Source organism: Prionailurus viverrinus, chromosome D3, assembly GCF_022837055.1.
Source record: "Prionailurus viverrinus isolate Anna chromosome D3, UM_Priviv_1.0, whole genome shotgun sequence".
Lineage (NCBI taxonomy): Eukaryota > Metazoa > Chordata > Mammalia > Carnivora > Felidae > Prionailurus > Prionailurus viverrinus.
This window is the reverse complement of record NC_062572.1, coordinates 68,613,749-68,631,378: the sequence shown is the minus strand read 5'-3', so window position 1 is coordinate 68,631,378 and position 17,630 is coordinate 68,613,749. Positions and strand designations below refer to the sequence as shown.

The 17,630-nt window shown below is 40.5% G+C and overlaps 1 protein-coding gene across 1 annotated transcript in view; it reads left to right on the top strand.

Moving 5' to 3' along the window:
* Window positions 1-17,630, top strand: part of SKOR2 (SKI family transcriptional corepressor 2) — a 44,342-nt gene that overhangs the window by 6,165 nt on the left and 20,547 nt on the right. The window contains exons 4-5 of the mRNA XM_047828429.1: window positions 9,428-9,493; window positions 9,856-9,954. Coding sequence (XP_047684385.1) covers window positions 9,428-9,493; window positions 9,856-9,954 — 165 coding nt within the window. The remainder of the gene's footprint in view (window positions 1-9,427; window positions 9,494-9,855; window positions 9,955-17,630) is intronic.

The window sequence follows — 17,630 nt, the reverse complement described above, 5'->3', positions numbered from 1 at the left end:
TGTAGCAGTGATGGTGTGTTTTTAAATAATTATAATTCACTCAGAGGCAGGATGTAGACTCCATCCTTGGTTTACTAATGTTAAAACAGGTTTTAACTTAGTGTTGCCTGTTAGAATTAGTACTCTGTCGTTTACGTGCATTAATTTGAAAGTTGTTTTTAATTGCTTGGATTCAGAAGTTTTTATTTCGGAGTTGGCTGTTGGTGATATTAAAGCTCAAAACTATAGGGTCCATTTATTTAGTATAAAATAACACAGTTAGAGAATAATTCGTGCCAGACCTTACCCTTCATTTAGCTAAACCGTAAATCATCATAAGGCTGCTTGTGCTAAACTGTTAGTCTATTTGGGTGCAAATTTCGAAGGAAATAAAAATTTTGTAAATATTCTATAAAATATGTAAAATGTGTGTAGCTTTTCAAGAGGCAGCAATGATTTGAACAAAACTATGAGGTAGTTTGATGCTTGCATTGTTAAATTTAGAGGAGATTCCATAGATTTAATGAGAAAACCCGAATTACCCAAACTGGAATCATTTCTTTTTAGGAATTTTAATTTCCTACATTGCACTTAATAGCTGGTATTCATATTTTTTTATAAAATTTTCAAGTTAACATTTGACAAAATGTGCATACCCACGAGAAATCCAAAGGTATTAGAACATACTGATTTCTTCACAGAGTTGTGTTCTCTTCATGTATATTAATAGTCTCCGTAGATCTGTTAAAAACTGAATTTCTCCATCTTCCTCCGATTTGGATGGCTGGGCCGGTTCCATTTGAAAATACGTTCCTCCTATTCTTGAGAGTGGTTTGGTTCCCTCATGCTTAGTAAGTTCAGTAAACCCTGAAAAGCCATCAGAACCCCAAGGATGGTAGCCAGAACGGATAAAAACCACAGAATCCACTCTTGTTTGATATTCAGACAGAAATACAAACGCCAAAGGAAATAGGTGAAAGTATAGTCAGGATCAGTGTTCACATAAAAATTCCACAGTGCCCGGAGCTCAGGGTAGTACAGTCAATAGTTATGTTGGTAATAATATCTAGTCATACTACTGATATATTACTAGTCCCTTCCTCACAATAATTAATTTGATACAGATTCCCAGAGAAACTTGCTCTACATTGATTTTCCATATTACAATTTTATTCTCACATTATTCAGAGGAGTCTGTAGGTAGTATGTTATATTTATTGTATTATTATTATTCTGTATTGAATGGGAGATAGGTAGGACATGGGAGGGATGCAAAATACCGTTGAAATGAACCAATGTTCCAGTGAAGAATTTTATTTTGTGAAAGTTGTCTTGGAATCTTGGGTCACAAGAACTTCATCCTTATGGTTACCTTGCTGAGCATGTGGAGATGATGTTTTAAACCCTAAAGATGTTAAGGCGTTACATCTCCTTGGGTTGTTTTGGGACTTAACTTGGTGGATCTTCAGCTATCCTGTCTTGCAGGGAAGATTATTAGCTCATGGTCTTTGTGTTGAAATGCACATTTGAGAAAATCCTAGAGTGGGCATCCAGTTGTCCTATGTTTGTTTTGGTATTAACGTATTTACTTATGGTCAGACTCCAAGAATCCCTTCGTTTAGCAAAGTGTCAAAACTCCGGAAGAGCCAATGAGATGATGAAGGCCTGTGATTAACTGCTTTGGAGTGACAGCAGTAGAAAGCTTTACCCAGTACACCCTGACTGGTACTGGAGATATTTCTTCCCGTGGAACAACTGTTAACTTCCACATCTACGCCTCTAACCACTGTTGATTTTCATTGCTTATTTACTCGATTACGCCACAAATATTTTCAAATGCCTACTGTGTGCTAGATACTTTGCTAGGCTCTGGGGATTCGGAGATGGAATCCATACCAGTCTGTGCCCTCAAGTTGCTTCCAATCAAGAGGAAGGGATAGGTAAACTGTAAAGCATATGAATACTGTAACAGCGGTCTGCACCACATACCGTCGGATAAGGTGTATGGAGCCAGGTGTTCCGTTAGCCAGTGTTTACTTCAATAGTTATCATTGGAAAGTACCAGTATTTTATTTCAGCACGTACGCAGTAGAACATAGAAGAATAAAATGTCTCTTCAAACTACCGAATAAGTCAGGATGCGATTTTTGATTTTGATGTGAATTTTTCACTCCTGTGGCAATTAACGAATGTAGTTTATCAAGAGATTTCTGTGTCCTTTCTCCAAACAAGTAAGGAGATAGCCATATCTTTAAAATCTGGATACTTGCTTCAACTGTTCCCCGATACAAATTCAGTTTAGCAACCTACTTAGTTCCAGTTTATTTTTTTAGGTTATCACTTTAATTAAATGCAGCTTTCCTTCAACCTTTCAGCCTTATTAGTAACTGGTTCTTTTTAGGAATTTTAAAGATGATATCTTTAAGTGATTTTTTTAAAGAACCTCCCTGCTAATGATCTTTAAGCTTACACACAGCAGATCTTGTACTTCTATGTAATTCGAAGGACCAAACATGAAGTTTTTAAGCAGCCAAAATTCCTCGGAAGCCTTTTATCCATAGGTATCTTTTAAATTAGACCCATGGCTTAAAGCCCAGCAATATAGTTTAGGGGGTTGGTAGTTTGGTCAAAATATCACCTACTGAAAAATATAAATGACAGCATTTTGCTTGCAATCCCAGAGTGAGGTTTTGCATATCCGTTTTGAATAACTTTAGTGAAGTTAAGTGATTTGAAATTGAATGCAGTGGGGCAAGCTGGTGAGACAGCTCAAAGCTATGGCAGGTCAAGGAAATCACGCAAGTAGAGTCATCCCTGATTTCAATACATTTCATTGTGGAAACGCCGGCACCATTGGAGTCTGAGCGTGGCTGCATCTTGTTATATGTATAGGAGTTTTAAAATCAATTTGATTTTCACTGGTATGATTCTCTAGTGTACTTAATATGCTATGGACAGATTTCTGAGAATAGTAAGAAGCAGTTAACACTTCTCATGAATATATAGCGAATGAGGCACTCTGATTTATTATTCCATTCGATCTTAGAACATGCTTATGATTTAAAAAAAAAAAAAAAGGAAAAGAAGAAGAGGACGTATTCTAAAATCCACAACCAGTAGATCTGAGTTTTAATTCTCTCACTAGGTGACTTTAGGTAAACACTTTAACTGCTTTGTGCCTCGGTTTATCCGCCTGTAAAATTTGACAAAACCTCCCACCTCTAAATTACTGCTGCAATTTTTACAAACAATGAATTCTGGGATCTTTTAATGTATGTATTCAAAATTAAATTATTCCCATATTTCAGCTGTCAGTTTCTTTTTATTTCTAAAAAATGTCCCTTCTTATGAATGATTTTTTAAAATTTCTATGAAATTTAAGAGATAAAGGAAGGCAGTGAAAAATTCTCCAGAAAACAAATAGCATTAATTGAAAGCACAAGTTCTAAAACTCCAGAGAATTCTAAGTGAACTCAAGATATACTCATTCGAGAAGCAATGCGTATGCAAACTCACAATACATTCTGATCATGCAGTATAAAGTTTGCTGTAACTCTTAGTTTGCTATAATTTCCCCTGTATTAATCTTGCCTTTACTCCTTTTTTTTTCTTTCACTAATGGAGTTCATATTTAGTTAGTTCATTCGGTAGCACACCTTCTCCAGTGGTATTGATTTTGTTCTCTCTTCTGTTCTGTGACCTCACTAAAGTGCCACAAGTCACAGGGGAAGAATTAAATGTAGAATTTAACACCAAGAAATTAGCAGAAGTCCGTGTACTACTGACCGAGGAGAAAATTATTTAACCTTGTTTTCTGTGTAATTGAGTTTTTAATGCCCTAATGCAAAGTGTTCTTTTTTTTTTTTTCAACGTTTATTTATTTTTGGGACGGAGAGAGACGGAGCATGAACGGGGGAGGGGCAGAGAGAGAGGGAGACACAGAATCGGAAACAGGCTCCAGGCTCTGAGCCATCAGCCCAGAGCCTGAAGCGGGGCTCGAACTCACGGACCGCGAGATCGTGACCTGGCTGAAGTCGGACGCTTAACCGACTGCGCCACCCCAGCGCCCCTAATGCAAAGTGTTCTTAAAAACTTCTCTAAACCATATGTTGTGCTACCTTTTGGTAATTATTAAAGGTACTACGTATGTTCGCTTATGTCGACTGTCTTTGACCCCATCCGAATTGTACCTCTAAGACAAGTTGTTAGAGAAAGAGAAAATAAAAAATCCCTGGAAATCTAAATCAAAACCAGGTTATAAAGCTAAGGTTAATTATTACAATTCAGAGTTAAACATGTATAAATGGAGTCTGTTCAACAGAAGTCTAGGCCCTGGGCTGAGGCTGTTGGGAGGCAGAGAGCAGACCGTCAGGCCGGCCCCGTGGGTGTGAGAATACAGTGCAACTATAATCTGCAGTCACTACTTCTCTTCCAAGGTCTGCTCCTTGAGACCCCCACCCGACAACTATAGAAGCATCTGGGCATTTGACTGAAATCTTCACTCTTTATCCAGACGTTAAAATGCACGCATGTCTTATGTTGAGGCACAGCCACAAACCAAAATAGTTTCGACCACATTCATCCTTGAGTGTGCAATTAAATAACATTCTTTCTTTCCATAATGGAAGCATTTTCTCCAAATGTTTTTCATCAAGTGTTGTCAACGGTCCCAAAGGAACAGAGAGGCCCTTTTAGCGATAAGCAACTTGCCAGCCCCTGGGGCTGCTTCGTGGGGCAGAGCCTCCGAATGCTGGTTGCAGGCTCCAGGGAGTTTAACACTGAGGGGAGAATGAAAAGAGAGAGAATATATTTCCGTAGAAGGGATGTGAATGTCAGCGTTTTCACTCTTCATCCAAAGGTCAGGCATTTCATTTTGTACCCTGTATGTACACACATTTGTACATATTTGTACAAAATATTTGAATGATCTTGTTTTTTGGATTCAAGTTTAGCTTGAGAAGAGTAATTACCTATTTAATCAGCTTTTTGTCCTATCATCCCGTGACCACCAATAGAACAGGTCATCTGACCTACTCGTTTGACTCCTAAAATTAAATGAGCTCTAAAAATGTAAGGTATTTTGGCTCTTGGAGATCATGGAAGACTTTTACATTAATATTTTCATGTCCCGGTTAAAACTCAGTGCTATGGTTTTAGCTCCGCAAGAAATTTTCAAAATGTCAGATAGGAACAAAAATTGAAATATCGCCAACTTCCCCAGTAAAGTGAAAATATAGAGCACGTCTTCAGATAGCCAAATGGATCAACATGTGCTTTTTCATTCATAGGAATGAGTTAGTGCTTAAAATGATGATGATTGAGGATTTAAAGTGACATTACTTTCTATTTCTTTCACAAACCAGATTGAATTAAATTAAGAGCAAACGGTGTTTGCGGGATGTATTTCACCCTCCTGAAGGTAGAGGTGATGGGGTTACCAGTTGGGTAGGGTCTCTCTCCCCTCAGAAAGCAGATTTTCTAGCTGGGGAAGACCAGACTTGCCGAGTTGAAACCCCAGGACGTCAGGTGGCAGAGTGAAGACAGTAGGGACTTGGAACTTCAGCCCTTGGATCAGCAGCGTTTGCAGAGGTCGGGAAAGGCGTTATGGAAGAGTAGGGACTTGGGTGGCATTCTCATTGTGGGTGGATGGGCAGGGGCACCTGAAGCAAGAGCGAAAACATAAGGCAAAGCCAGCCAACATGAGGAATAAGGGCCCGATTAGAGTAAAAGGTTTGTGCTTACTGACAGAGAAAGCTTGGCTCAGCTGAGTGGGAGAACCTGGAGGTGACGGGGGAGGAACTTAGAGTGGATTGTGCAATGTAGACATCAGGAGCCATGGCACGGTTCTGGAGCAGAGGTGTGCCATGATATTTAAGAGAAAGTAATTACCCTTGTGCCGTGAAAGGAGGTGCTATGAATGGAACTTTCACCTGGAATGTGGGTCCGCCTGGTGCCGGAGGACCCTGGAGAGACCACGGGAGCAGGAACCAAATAGCCCCAGGCTCTCTGGGCTTCACTGCCCTCAGGGATGTAGTTTCCCTGATGTGGCTCTATGTTGCCCCTCCCCTCCAGGGCAGGCAGGATTCATGGGCAGCGAGGCAGGTCACAGCAACCTGGTTCCTTGAACATGTACTTGTGGTGTAGACATGTCCCTGAGCAGCAGCTTCTGGTCACATCAGTTCACTGGATGCATTTTATATCCTGATTATCCATTACTCTCCAATTTTAAGCCACCTGACTGTTTTCTTTTACAGTCTGATTTAAGATATATTTTAGGCCTGGTCTCCAAGAAAGATGTTCCTTCCATATTATAATTTTCCTTCCTATAACTCCAAAGGAAAATTAAGGTCTCCCTCTGCCTTTTTGTAACTTGTTTTTTTAGGGGGAAATACAGTGGGAAGGAAAATAAACATTTTAATTTTTGGATGTCTCCAAACCTATTCATTAATTTTGGAAAAGTAAAATGCATCTAACCTAATGGAATATTTATAAAAATCGGAAGCTTATTGTCAACTAAATCTCATTTATTTAATCTAGTATTAGACTGCCTTTTTTTTTTTTAAACCAGATGGAAAACATTAGCAGTAATAGTGAACAAACATATCCAGGCTCCCAGAGGTCATTTTTAACCACCATTAACAATCTGGTTTTACAGATTAGTAATATACAAAAGGCAACGGTCCAGTAAAAGATACACAAAAGGCAGCTGAAACGTCTGTGCTCTTTATTTACCTAACATTTAACCATTTAAAAAAAAAACCTTTATAAGTGAGACATTTGAATCATCCAAGCTCCAAATTGGCAGGTTTTACCGAGAAGTTGCAGCAAAGCATCTATCTGAAATAGACCCCCATGTAAAGTATTAATAAAACCTGCACAAAGCTAATGAAAAGAAAAGCTTATTATTAATATTATCACATTTGTTTGTTGTTGATGTGCTTTCTATTTGCTAGCCATTTGTTTAATGGTTTCACTCCTATGTAAACCTCCAAATTGTGAAGTTGCAAGACCTGCATTTTTACATATCCCATTGTAATTTTTTAATTAATTATCTCACTGAAATGTAATGCAAGATAAACGGGCCACACAATACACTAATGAATCAAAAAGGTCTATAGTGTGATAAGGACATGACTTCTAGAGTTGCCTGTTCAGACACGAACAATCTCCATTAAACCATGCTCCCTAGTAGTTGGGACAGTGGCAAGATGGTGAAATGTCACTCTGCCCTGCAGATGGATACAGAGGGACGGGCGTGCTTGTTTCTTCTCTTGTTCAGACTCAACATTGTATGTGAGTGTGAAACAGCTATGCATTTGACTGATTGAGACTGGAGGAGACAGAGGTAACACTGCATGTAATATGCATTTTGTTTCATTTCAAAATACCCTTACTCTTGGTTTCTATATTTATGATTTCTCATCAGCCTTCATGTTACTCTTCTTTTAGATAGTAGTATTTTGCAGGAATTAGATTAAGGTGCATGTTTAAAATGCTTCACAGATATTTTCATTATTCTGTGAAGAATAATGAAGAAAGCCAAGGTCTTTAAAAAAATTTTTTTTTAGATTTCTTTATTTTGGAGACAGAAACAGAGCACGAGTTGGGGAGGAGCAGAGAGAGAGAGAGAGGGACACACAGAATCGGAAGCAGGCTCCAGGCTCTGAGCCGTCAGCACAGAGCCCGACGCGAAGCTTGAACCCAGCAACCGTGAGATCATGACCTGAGCCAAAGTCGGATGCCCAACCGACTGAGCCACCCAGGCGCCCCTGAAGAAAGCCAAGGTCTTAATGTTGAAAGCCTATGGAGAGAGGTCATGTCCAAGATGAAAGTGGGAATGAGGTTGTGCAGATATGATCTAGACAGTAGAGAAAATACCTGTCGTTAAGGAACTCAGGGATGCCTAAGGTATTATTGTCCTTATGATGGGGATCCAGGGCAAGCATCTTTTCATCACTATGCACATGTGCAGGAGTCTTTGCATATATATGCACACATATATGCATCCACTCATTCCTGCAAATACTTACTCCCAATGGTCATCGGGTAGAATGCAGAATCCCCATCCATTTATAATATCATGCTAAGTATTTTTCTGTCTGTCCTTGATACTGTAGGCCACTGCTTTGTGGAGAAATTCTGTTTCCTTCTTTGTGGGAACTTTTACCTTGACGATGAAATCTCCCAGTATTCCTACAAGTGCCTAGGGCCATTATATTCTATTTCTTGCTGAAGAAGGGAAATGAATAAATAGTGAGGAGAGAATCGAAATCCTGCATTCGGGCCCACGCTATAGTTTAGAATTTATGAGCTCCTGGAGTTCCTTTCAGTGACAACTGAAAACACTTTACTGAATACCTATTATGTATCCAGCATTCTGCTAAGCACTGGCCGTGCAGGAAACACAGAGCCCTACCTCCAAGGAGCACGCTGCCTGGTGAGTGTGGAAAATGAGTAAGCAAACAGCACCATGGGTGCAGAGGAAGGAGCTAACCCAGAAGGCGGTCAAGGGGTGAAGGGATCCATGAAACCTGAGAGCACCTTTGTCATTACTGTCTGTACATGAAAATGGAAAGCTTAGTTACATTATGTGGATAGTTGCAGATAGCAAGTTGAAATTGGAACAATAGATTCTGGTTAGCTAAGTGATTGGATTTCTTTGGTTTATTTATGTTTTCTAGATTACATAGATTCAATTTATGACTGTAGATAAGGACATTTTCCTAGCTTGCCATCATTCTAGTTAGCACATAAACAAAATAGGAGAGAATAACACCTAACCTTTATCTACAATCTAGTTTTTATTGGTTGAAGACAAGTAGTTCTGAAACTATCAGCAAGCATGTGAATATTACAAAACAACATAAGATAACATTTCACACCTCTGTTTTAGGTTGATTTAAAAAAAAAATACCTATCAGTTATTCGGAAATTATTCCAGGCTTATAAATTCGCTCCCAAGGGCAACAAAAGTCTGTTTCTTTCTAACTATCCCAAATTTTGGTGACCCAAGAAGGTAGGAGGTTTCTGCTTCCTCAGCCTTGGGGGCCTTCTGGTTGACCCTAGGCTCCTTCACTTCTGGAAGGAGAGGAACTGATCTGAATTCTTCTGGATATGTTAACTGTTCAACCTCCTCTTTTGCTTATTTAACAAGTACCTTTGTTGTAGAAGATGGATAGTGGTGGGGCCTGGGAGGGGGCTAACTTCCGGAATCTGCTTTCACGGGCCGCCATTTCAGGCTAGGTTGGCCGCGCCCTTGCTTCCTGTAGCTGCCGCTGTGCCTCAGGGGAATTGTACGTGAGTAAATGAGGACAACATTTGGTTCTGAGGACTTCCACCTTCCAGTCATACCAACTACGCTTCTTCGTAGATGTGAGAAGAAAATGAAAAGAAAAACTTTCAGAAAATAGCCTACACAAAACCAATATTTGTTCTCTTCTTTTTAAAGGTGAACACACACAAGAAACAAATTCACCTCATTCACTCACAAAGGATGTCGAAAATATGGGGAAAGGTAAAGAAAAGTTTTAATTCTGTAGAACTTCTCTTAGCTTCAAAAGACCATGGAGATAATAGGAGGATATTTTAAGCTTGACAAGCAACATATGAATAATATATGGACCATTGGGTGGATATAATTGAGATTAATGCATACATATCAATCAATACATGACACTGTAATATAATACTTTAAAATAATATATTACATTGATTTATATTCATGGATTTCTGCACAAAATCTATCCTATGTCTATGCAGCACTTTTTAAACTGGTAAAATATTTTGTCTTCTAATAATAAATTGCCATGTATAACAGTTCTCTGGAGAGTTATTTGTAAAGATTAGTAAAATGACTCTTCTGTTTTTCTTTATTAGAAGAACTTCAGAAGGTTTTATTTGAACAAATAGATTTACGGAGACGACTAGAACAAGAATTCCAAGTGTTAAAAGGAAATACGTCTTTCCCAGTATTCAGTAAGAAATCACTTTTATTTTATTACATTATGATAGTTGATGATGTTTCTATTATTATGCTTAAAAATGGGCTTCTGAGTCTGACGTGCTTATATAAAGTGCCACAGGCTCTTCCTGTGGCCTCTGTCCAAATATTTGGAAATTGTAGCCTGTTATTTATGCTTTGAATCAGCTCACAGATAAAATTTCTTACAAGAATCCTTAGGTGTTTATTGTATCGATAAATGTGTATCTGTATGTGTTATGTATGTTTTAAAATATATATGCAAATATATCATTAAATACGTAGACGTATTTAAATACTCTGATATTTTAGGTTACATATCTTAGAACAAAAGATATCGGGTATTTTTATTCTCCAAGGTAGGAAAAACAAAAGAATTTTTATTTTCAGAGCTGGAGTGCTTTCTGGTGCTTGAAATATATATAAATATGAAGATATACGATTTAACGATTCAACGTACACATATTTATTTTATTGATTCAGATTAGTATAATTTTAGTAGTTTTGGATTCTCCATCCACATTTAATGTTAAAATTCTATTCCAAATTTGGTGGCAGGTAATGTAGCATAAAAGCTATCAGTTCTGTTCCCAGAGGCCTAGAATTTCAGAAAGACTTAATGCTAGGTGTCCAGATTTCTAAAATTCACCAGCCTTGGCCTGGGTTACGTTTGGACAAATACATCACAGCGGTGTTGTTTCAAGCATTTTAGAGTTTCATTTAGTCATATACCTCTCTCCAGAGAAAGAAAAGTGGGAAAGAAAATAGTATGTTAAGTTTGTATTTTGAATTCTGTAAATTTAAGATTAGTTATTTCTGGGACTCTTTTTTAAAATGTCGGCATGCCCCTTGTTATTAATCTGGTAATCACAAAACTCACGTTGGCAATTCCTGTGCTAGGGCCACAGTCCAGCCTCTGGGAGAAGCTTTTTCGGTCCTTGTGACAATTTTAATAATAGGAGCGTGAAGGTCTGCATTCCCCAGGGTTTCTCAAATGTAATCGTCAGCACAACTAAAAGACGTGCCTTCTCGGGTAGCAGCTTTGCAGAGTACTGGGTTCCTGCACACGTCAGACTGGGTTGCACCACACCTCTAGCAGGGATACAAATAAGGAAGATGTGTGATGGAAGAGAGCTCTAACCAGGAGGAGAAATAGGGTGTGTCAAGTTTGTGATCTCTCGGTACCCAGAGGGGAGGAGCTCAGGGGCTTTAGTGTTTTCAGTTTCAGGAATGTTTGCTGAGGCCTCAAGTAAGACGGAAGGGAAGAGAATGGCGGATAGCTTTTTAAAAATTATTATTTAAATCCATGTTTAGTTAACATAGTGTAATAATGATTTCAGGAGTAGAATTTAGTGATTCATCACTTACATATAACACCCAGTGCTCATCCCAAAAGATGCCCCCTTCAATACCCATCACCCACCCCCCTCCCTCCCACTCCCCATCAACCCTCAGTTCTTCTCAGTTTTTAAGAGTCTCTTATGGTTTGGCTCCCTCCCTCTCTAACCATTTTTTTTCCCTTCCCCTCCCCCATGGTCTTCTGTTAAGTTTCTCAGGATCCACATAAGAGTGAACACATATGGTATCTGCCTTTCTCTGTGTGACTTATTTCACTTAGCATCACACTCTCCAGTTCCATCCACGTTGCTACAAAGGGCCATATTTCATTCTTTCTCATTGCCACGTAGTACTCCATTGTGTATGTAAACCACAATTTCTTTATCCATTCATCAGTTGATGGACATTTAGGCTCTTTCTATAATTTGGCTATTGTTGAAAGTGCCGCTATAAACATTGGGGTACCAGTGCCCCTCTGCATCAGCACTCCTGTATCCCTTGGGTAAATTCCTAGCAGTGCTATTGCTGGGTTACAGCATAGATCTATTTTTAATTTTTTGAGGAACCTCCATACTGTCTTCCAGAGTGGCTGCACCAGTTTGCATTCCCACCACCAGTGCCACGGGTTTCAAGGGCCCTCCTTAATGCCCATCCCCCTAGCCAACACCCCAACAGCAACCCTCAGTTTGTTCTCTGTATTCAAAAGTCTCTTACGGTTTGTCTCCCTCTCTGTATACTAGCAAACTGGCCCATAGCTTTTGACAGTGTGTTGGGATCGTCGTGACATTATAGCTTTGAAAAAAAGAGAAACATTGAAAACATATCTCTGAAATCTTAAATTTAGATCCAGCAGGGTGGGTCAAAGTCTCATTGAACCCCTAAAGTACCCACCTAACTCCCTATAAAGTACCCACCTAACTCCCTAATTAATCTCCTTAATAAAAGTTAATTAATCATTTTAGGGAATTAAATAATTGATAATAATTGATACATTTTCCTTTTTAACTGCTCTCCCATAGAATATGCACATGTTTCTGCTAAAAAGAAGTTAGAAAGGGTGCCTAGATGGCCCAGTTGGTTAAGTGTTCGACTTCGGCTCAGGTCGTGATCTCATGGTTTGTGAGTTTGACCCTGACATCCGGCTTGCTATTGTCAACACAGTGCCTGCTTTGGATCCTCTGTTCCCCCTCTCTCTACATCCCCCCCATCTCTCTCTCAAAAATAAATGAACATTAAAAAAAAAGGTTAGAATGTTATAGTATAACTGGCCCATTTTGATTCAGATCTGTCATTCATCTTTTTGAATTAAAGTTAATCCTTTGTGATTGCCACACGTATGAAACACTTCAATTAAACAACAACAAAACTTTTTTCCTGTTTTTTATCTGCAGTGTACTCCACTGACCAAGGAAGTGGCATGCATGTGCCCAAGTGTGAATGATGCGTGGTTTAGACATACCGCAAAGAGGCAGTTAATTTCACACGGATGAAAATAGCAAATGCACATTATGTGCTCGTTAACTAAATGTGAGAGGCCATGAGGCTGGCAGGCAGATTTAGATTTGCGGAGATGGAAAGGGGAAGATGGAACTCTGTGAAGCCACATCAGGAGGAAGCAGAGAGGAATCCCAGCCAGAATTTCGCAGACCCTTTTCCTAGGAAGTGGACCCTCAGTCGTGACACTTAAAGCCTGGTTCACTTAGAACACTGCAGACCTAGGCTAAGCTGTTAGGCCTGAGTTCACTGTGGGGCTCGGCCACTTCCTGGTTGTAGGACCTTGGAAACTGTCAAATGGGCTAGGTAATTCCTGTCTTGTAGGAGGATGCAAGGAGTAAATGAGAGGACCAGTGTGAAGGGCTGTCACATCCCAGCTCAACATATATGCTCGGTACCATCAGCTGTGAGGACGGTGGTGGAAAGGATGCAGGAGGAGGAAGAGGAGATTGTTAGCACTGAGCTCTAGAGAAGCATTTCTTTTTTTAATTTTTTTTTTCAACGTTTATTTATTTTTGGGACAGAGAGAGACAGAGCATGAACGGGGGAAGGGCAGAGAGAGAGGGAGACACAGAATCGGAAACAGGCTCCAGGCTCTGAGCCATCAGCCCAGAGCCCGACGCGGGGCTCGAACTCACGGACCTCAAGATCGTGACCTGGCTGAAGTCGGACGCTTAACCGACTGCGCCACCCAGGCGCCCCTAGAGAAGCATTTCTAACACGGGTCCAAATTGCTGAGTTTCTCTTAGCCTTCTTGTTGGGGTTCTGAGGGCTAACAAGGACCACGGGAATGGATCCAGGGCTTGGAGAGGGTAAAGGTAAAGATCAGGAGGAGGAGGAAATGAGGAGGAGGAGGAGCCCAGGCCTGAACTGAGGACCAGCTAAAAAGTTGCTGGATGAGGCAACTGATGGACAAGGGCCCTCATACCTCTCTTCCTCTGTGCCCCCGCAGCGGGGTGCCCTGGGGCATCTCCTCCCTTCCTCTCTCCAGCCCTTTCTGGTCGCTGCCATTAGCCCAGTCTCGCCCAAATTGTGCCTCTGGCTCCAAATCTTCCACCCAAGAAGCTATAGTGATTCCCTACTGTTGATCATGTTGTATCTAATTTAACTCCTGACTGACCCTTAAAACGCTCCATAATTGGCCCACCAAGCCTCTCCAGTCTCACCTCCACTCTCCTCCTTGCTGAGCTCCAGTTACCCTACAGATCACTCTGCCCTCTTGCTTTCGACCTCTGCGGACTATGTTTCTCTAGTCTGGAATGCCTCCCCTCGCCTAAACATTCCTGATCATTTAGGACTCACTTCAAGCCACCACCTCCAGGAAGCCTTCATAGTCTTACAGTAGGCACTCTTTGCTGACATCCTACTATGTTTATTTCTAGCCCTATGGGTGTTTTTGTTGATTTCTTTTTGATTGTTTCACACCTGCTGCCACCTTCTACCCCATGGCATTGTCAATAGGTTCAGGAAAATGTTCTGTTGCTGGCCGCGCAGCACCTGACATATTGTGGGCACGTGATATACTCTCAGTAAACGACTGATACACAGTTTGGTGTTATATTCAAAGAGATTAAAACTGACAATGAAGGATGGGATTGGGAAACCGAAAACTGTTGTACAAAGGAGATTAGTGAGGGCTCATAAGTTGAGTCCTTGGATTTGCATGTGACAAATTCATAGCACTTAAGAGAACTGATGGAAAGGCCAGTGAGTTATGACAGGGAAGGCCCAGTGACTGGGGCTTCATGAAATATTTCAGTAGTAGATTTTGACTACGTCATCATTTTAGATTCTTGTAAAGAACTACTCTTCCATGTTACTTTAAGGTTACTTTTATTAAAAACAAACTAGAGGGGCACCTGGGTGGCTCAGTAGGTTAAGCATCTGACTTTGGCTCAGGTCATGATCTCACGGTTCGTGGGTTTGAGTCCCGAGTCGTGCTCTGTGCTGACAGCTAGGAGCCTGGTGCCTGCTTCAGATTCTGTCTCCCTCTCTCTCTGCCCCTCTCCTGCCCATGCTCTCTCTCGCTCTCTCTCTCTCTCTCCCGCTCTCAAAAATAAATAAACGTTAAAAAAAAAATTTTTTTTTAAACTACATTTCATCTACTTGAATACGGCAATCCCAACTTTCACCCCTGGCTGTTACTGCAGTCATTCTGTGTTGAGTGGTTTCCTCTCTCTTTCTGTAGCATCCTCCAGAAAGGGAGCGATGGGGGAATTCTGGAACATGATACAGAAGGAAAGGCCTGATAGCTGTTAAAAGTAGTGCTGACAATGGGCACCTGGGTGGCTCGGCCGGTTAAGCGTAGGACTTGGCTCAGGTCACGGTCTCACGGTTTGTGAGATTTAAGCCCCACGCCGGGCTCTGTGCTGACAGCTTGGAGCCTGCTTCAGATTTTGTGTCTCCCTCTCTCTCTGCCCCTCCCCTGCTCATGCTCTGTCTCTCTCTCTCAAAAATAAATAAACATTTAAAAAAAATTTTTTTTGAGTAGTGATAGCAAAATGAACATGATGCAAACAAAATAAGCCCCCAAACCTATTGGTTCATGAGTGGGAATCTCCTGGGTAGACCAGATATTCCATATGGGTTTTCTTATTTCCGGTCTGAGGAAGGTAGGCTGTTTGTAAAACACTGGCTTTTCAGACTGTCCACATTTGCAGAGCACAGCCTTCGCTGCTGTGTTGGCTGCACGCACGTTGTCCTTTTCTACTATCATTTTCCAGAAATAGTTGGGTTTTAAGTGCGTCTCATTAGAGAAATCAACTTAATGATTTCTTCTCTCTCTTTCCTTAAATTGTGCCTTCATCACCCTTTAGAGCACAGAAGAAATTTTAGGGTTTTTTTTTTCCCATTTGCCGATTAGCAATTTTTATATCCCCAAAGCCACACACATGGCTTGTTGTAGAAAACCTTAAACATACGGAAACTCAAAGAGAAGGAAAGAAAAATCGCTTGTAGTCTTGTCACCCGGAGATAACCAATGTTAACATTTTGGAGTTTCAGTTTTTAATGCATATTGAATCCTTTTTTTTTTTTTTAATTTTTTTTAACGTTTATTTATTTTTGAGACAGAGAGAGACAGAGCATGAACGGGGGAGGGTCAGAGAGAGAGGGAGACACAGAATCTGAAACAGGCTCCAGGCTCTGAGCGGTCAGCACAGAGCCCGACACGGGGCTCAAACTCATGGACCGCGAGACCATGACCTGAGCTGAAGTCAGACACTTAACTGACTGAGCCACCCAGGAGCCCCAATCCTTTTTTTTTTTTAAACAAAATAAAATATTCAGCACTCCATCTTTTACCCTCCCGTTTTTTACGTAACATGAGCCTCTTTCCATTACTACAAGTAAATGTACTTTTTTTTTTAAACCTTTGCTTGTTTGAGTATAGTTGATACACAAAGTTACATTCATTTCAGATGTACACTCGTGATTCAACATGTCTGTATGTTATGCTATGCTCACCACAAGCATAGCTATCACCAGTCACCGCATGATGCCATTACAGTATCATTGACTATATTCCCCATGCTGTACCTTTGTCCCCGTGACTTATTCATTCCATGAGTGGAAGCCTGTGCCTCCTACTCTCCTTCACCCATTTTGCTTATCCCCCACCCCTTCCCTTCCTGCCACCTTCAGTTCATTCTCTGCACTTACGGGTCTGATTCTGCTCTTTGTTTGTTTGTCCATTCATTTGTTTTGTTTTTCAGATTCCACATATGAGTGGAATCATGTGGCATTTGTCTTTCGTCGTCTGATTTTGTTCACTTAGCATAACACCCCCGAGGTCTATCCGTGTTGTCGCAAGTGACAAAAAATTAAAATTAAATTAAAAAGGGGCGCCTGGGTGGCTCAGTCGGTTAAGCCGCCAACTTCGGCTCAGGTCACGATCTTGCGGTCCGTGAGTTCGAGCCCCGCGTCGGGCTCTGTGCTGATGGCTCAGAGCCTGGAGCCTGTTTCAGAATCTGTGTGTCCTTCTCTCTGACCCTCCCCCGTTCATGCTCTGTCTCTCTCTGTCTCAAAAATAAATAAACGTTAAAAAAAAAATTAAAAAAAATTTTAAATTAAAAAGTAAAAAAAAAAACGCTCATCATTTTTTTATGGCTGCGTAACATTCCATTTTGTGTATATATACCATGTCTTCTTTATGGATTCATCTATTGATGGGCACCTAGTTTGCTTTCATATATTGGCTATTATAAATAACGCTGCAGTAAACATGGAGGTACGTGTCTCTTTGAATTTGTGTTTTTGTTTCCTTTGGGTACATACCCAGTCGTGGAATTATTGGATCCTATGGTATTTCTATTTTTAATTTTTGGAGGAACCTCCACGCTGTTTTCCACCGTGGCCGTGCCAATTTGCGTTTCCATCAGCAGTGCACAAGGGTTCCTTTTTCTCCATGTCCTCGCCAACACTTGTTGTTCCTCGTGTTTTTGATGCTAGCCATTCTGACCGGAGTGAGGTGTAACCACATCTCATGGTGGTTTTGATATGCATTTCCCTCACGATGGGTGATACTGAGCATCTTTTCATGTGTTTGTTGGCCATCTGGATGGACAACCTAAAGGTCTCTTTAGATTCTCTGCCCATTTTTCATCAGATTCGTTTCTTTTGTTACAGAGTTGTATAAGTTCTTTATGTGTTTTGGATATCAACCCCTTATCGGATATGTCATTTGCAAATATTTTTCCCATCCAGCATGTGGCCTTTTTGTTTTGTGGATGATTTCCTTCACTGTACAAAAGCTTTTTATTTTGATGTCGTCCCAGTAGTTTATTTTTGCTTTAGTTTCCCTTGCCTGAGGAGACATATCTAGAAAAATGTTGCTATGACT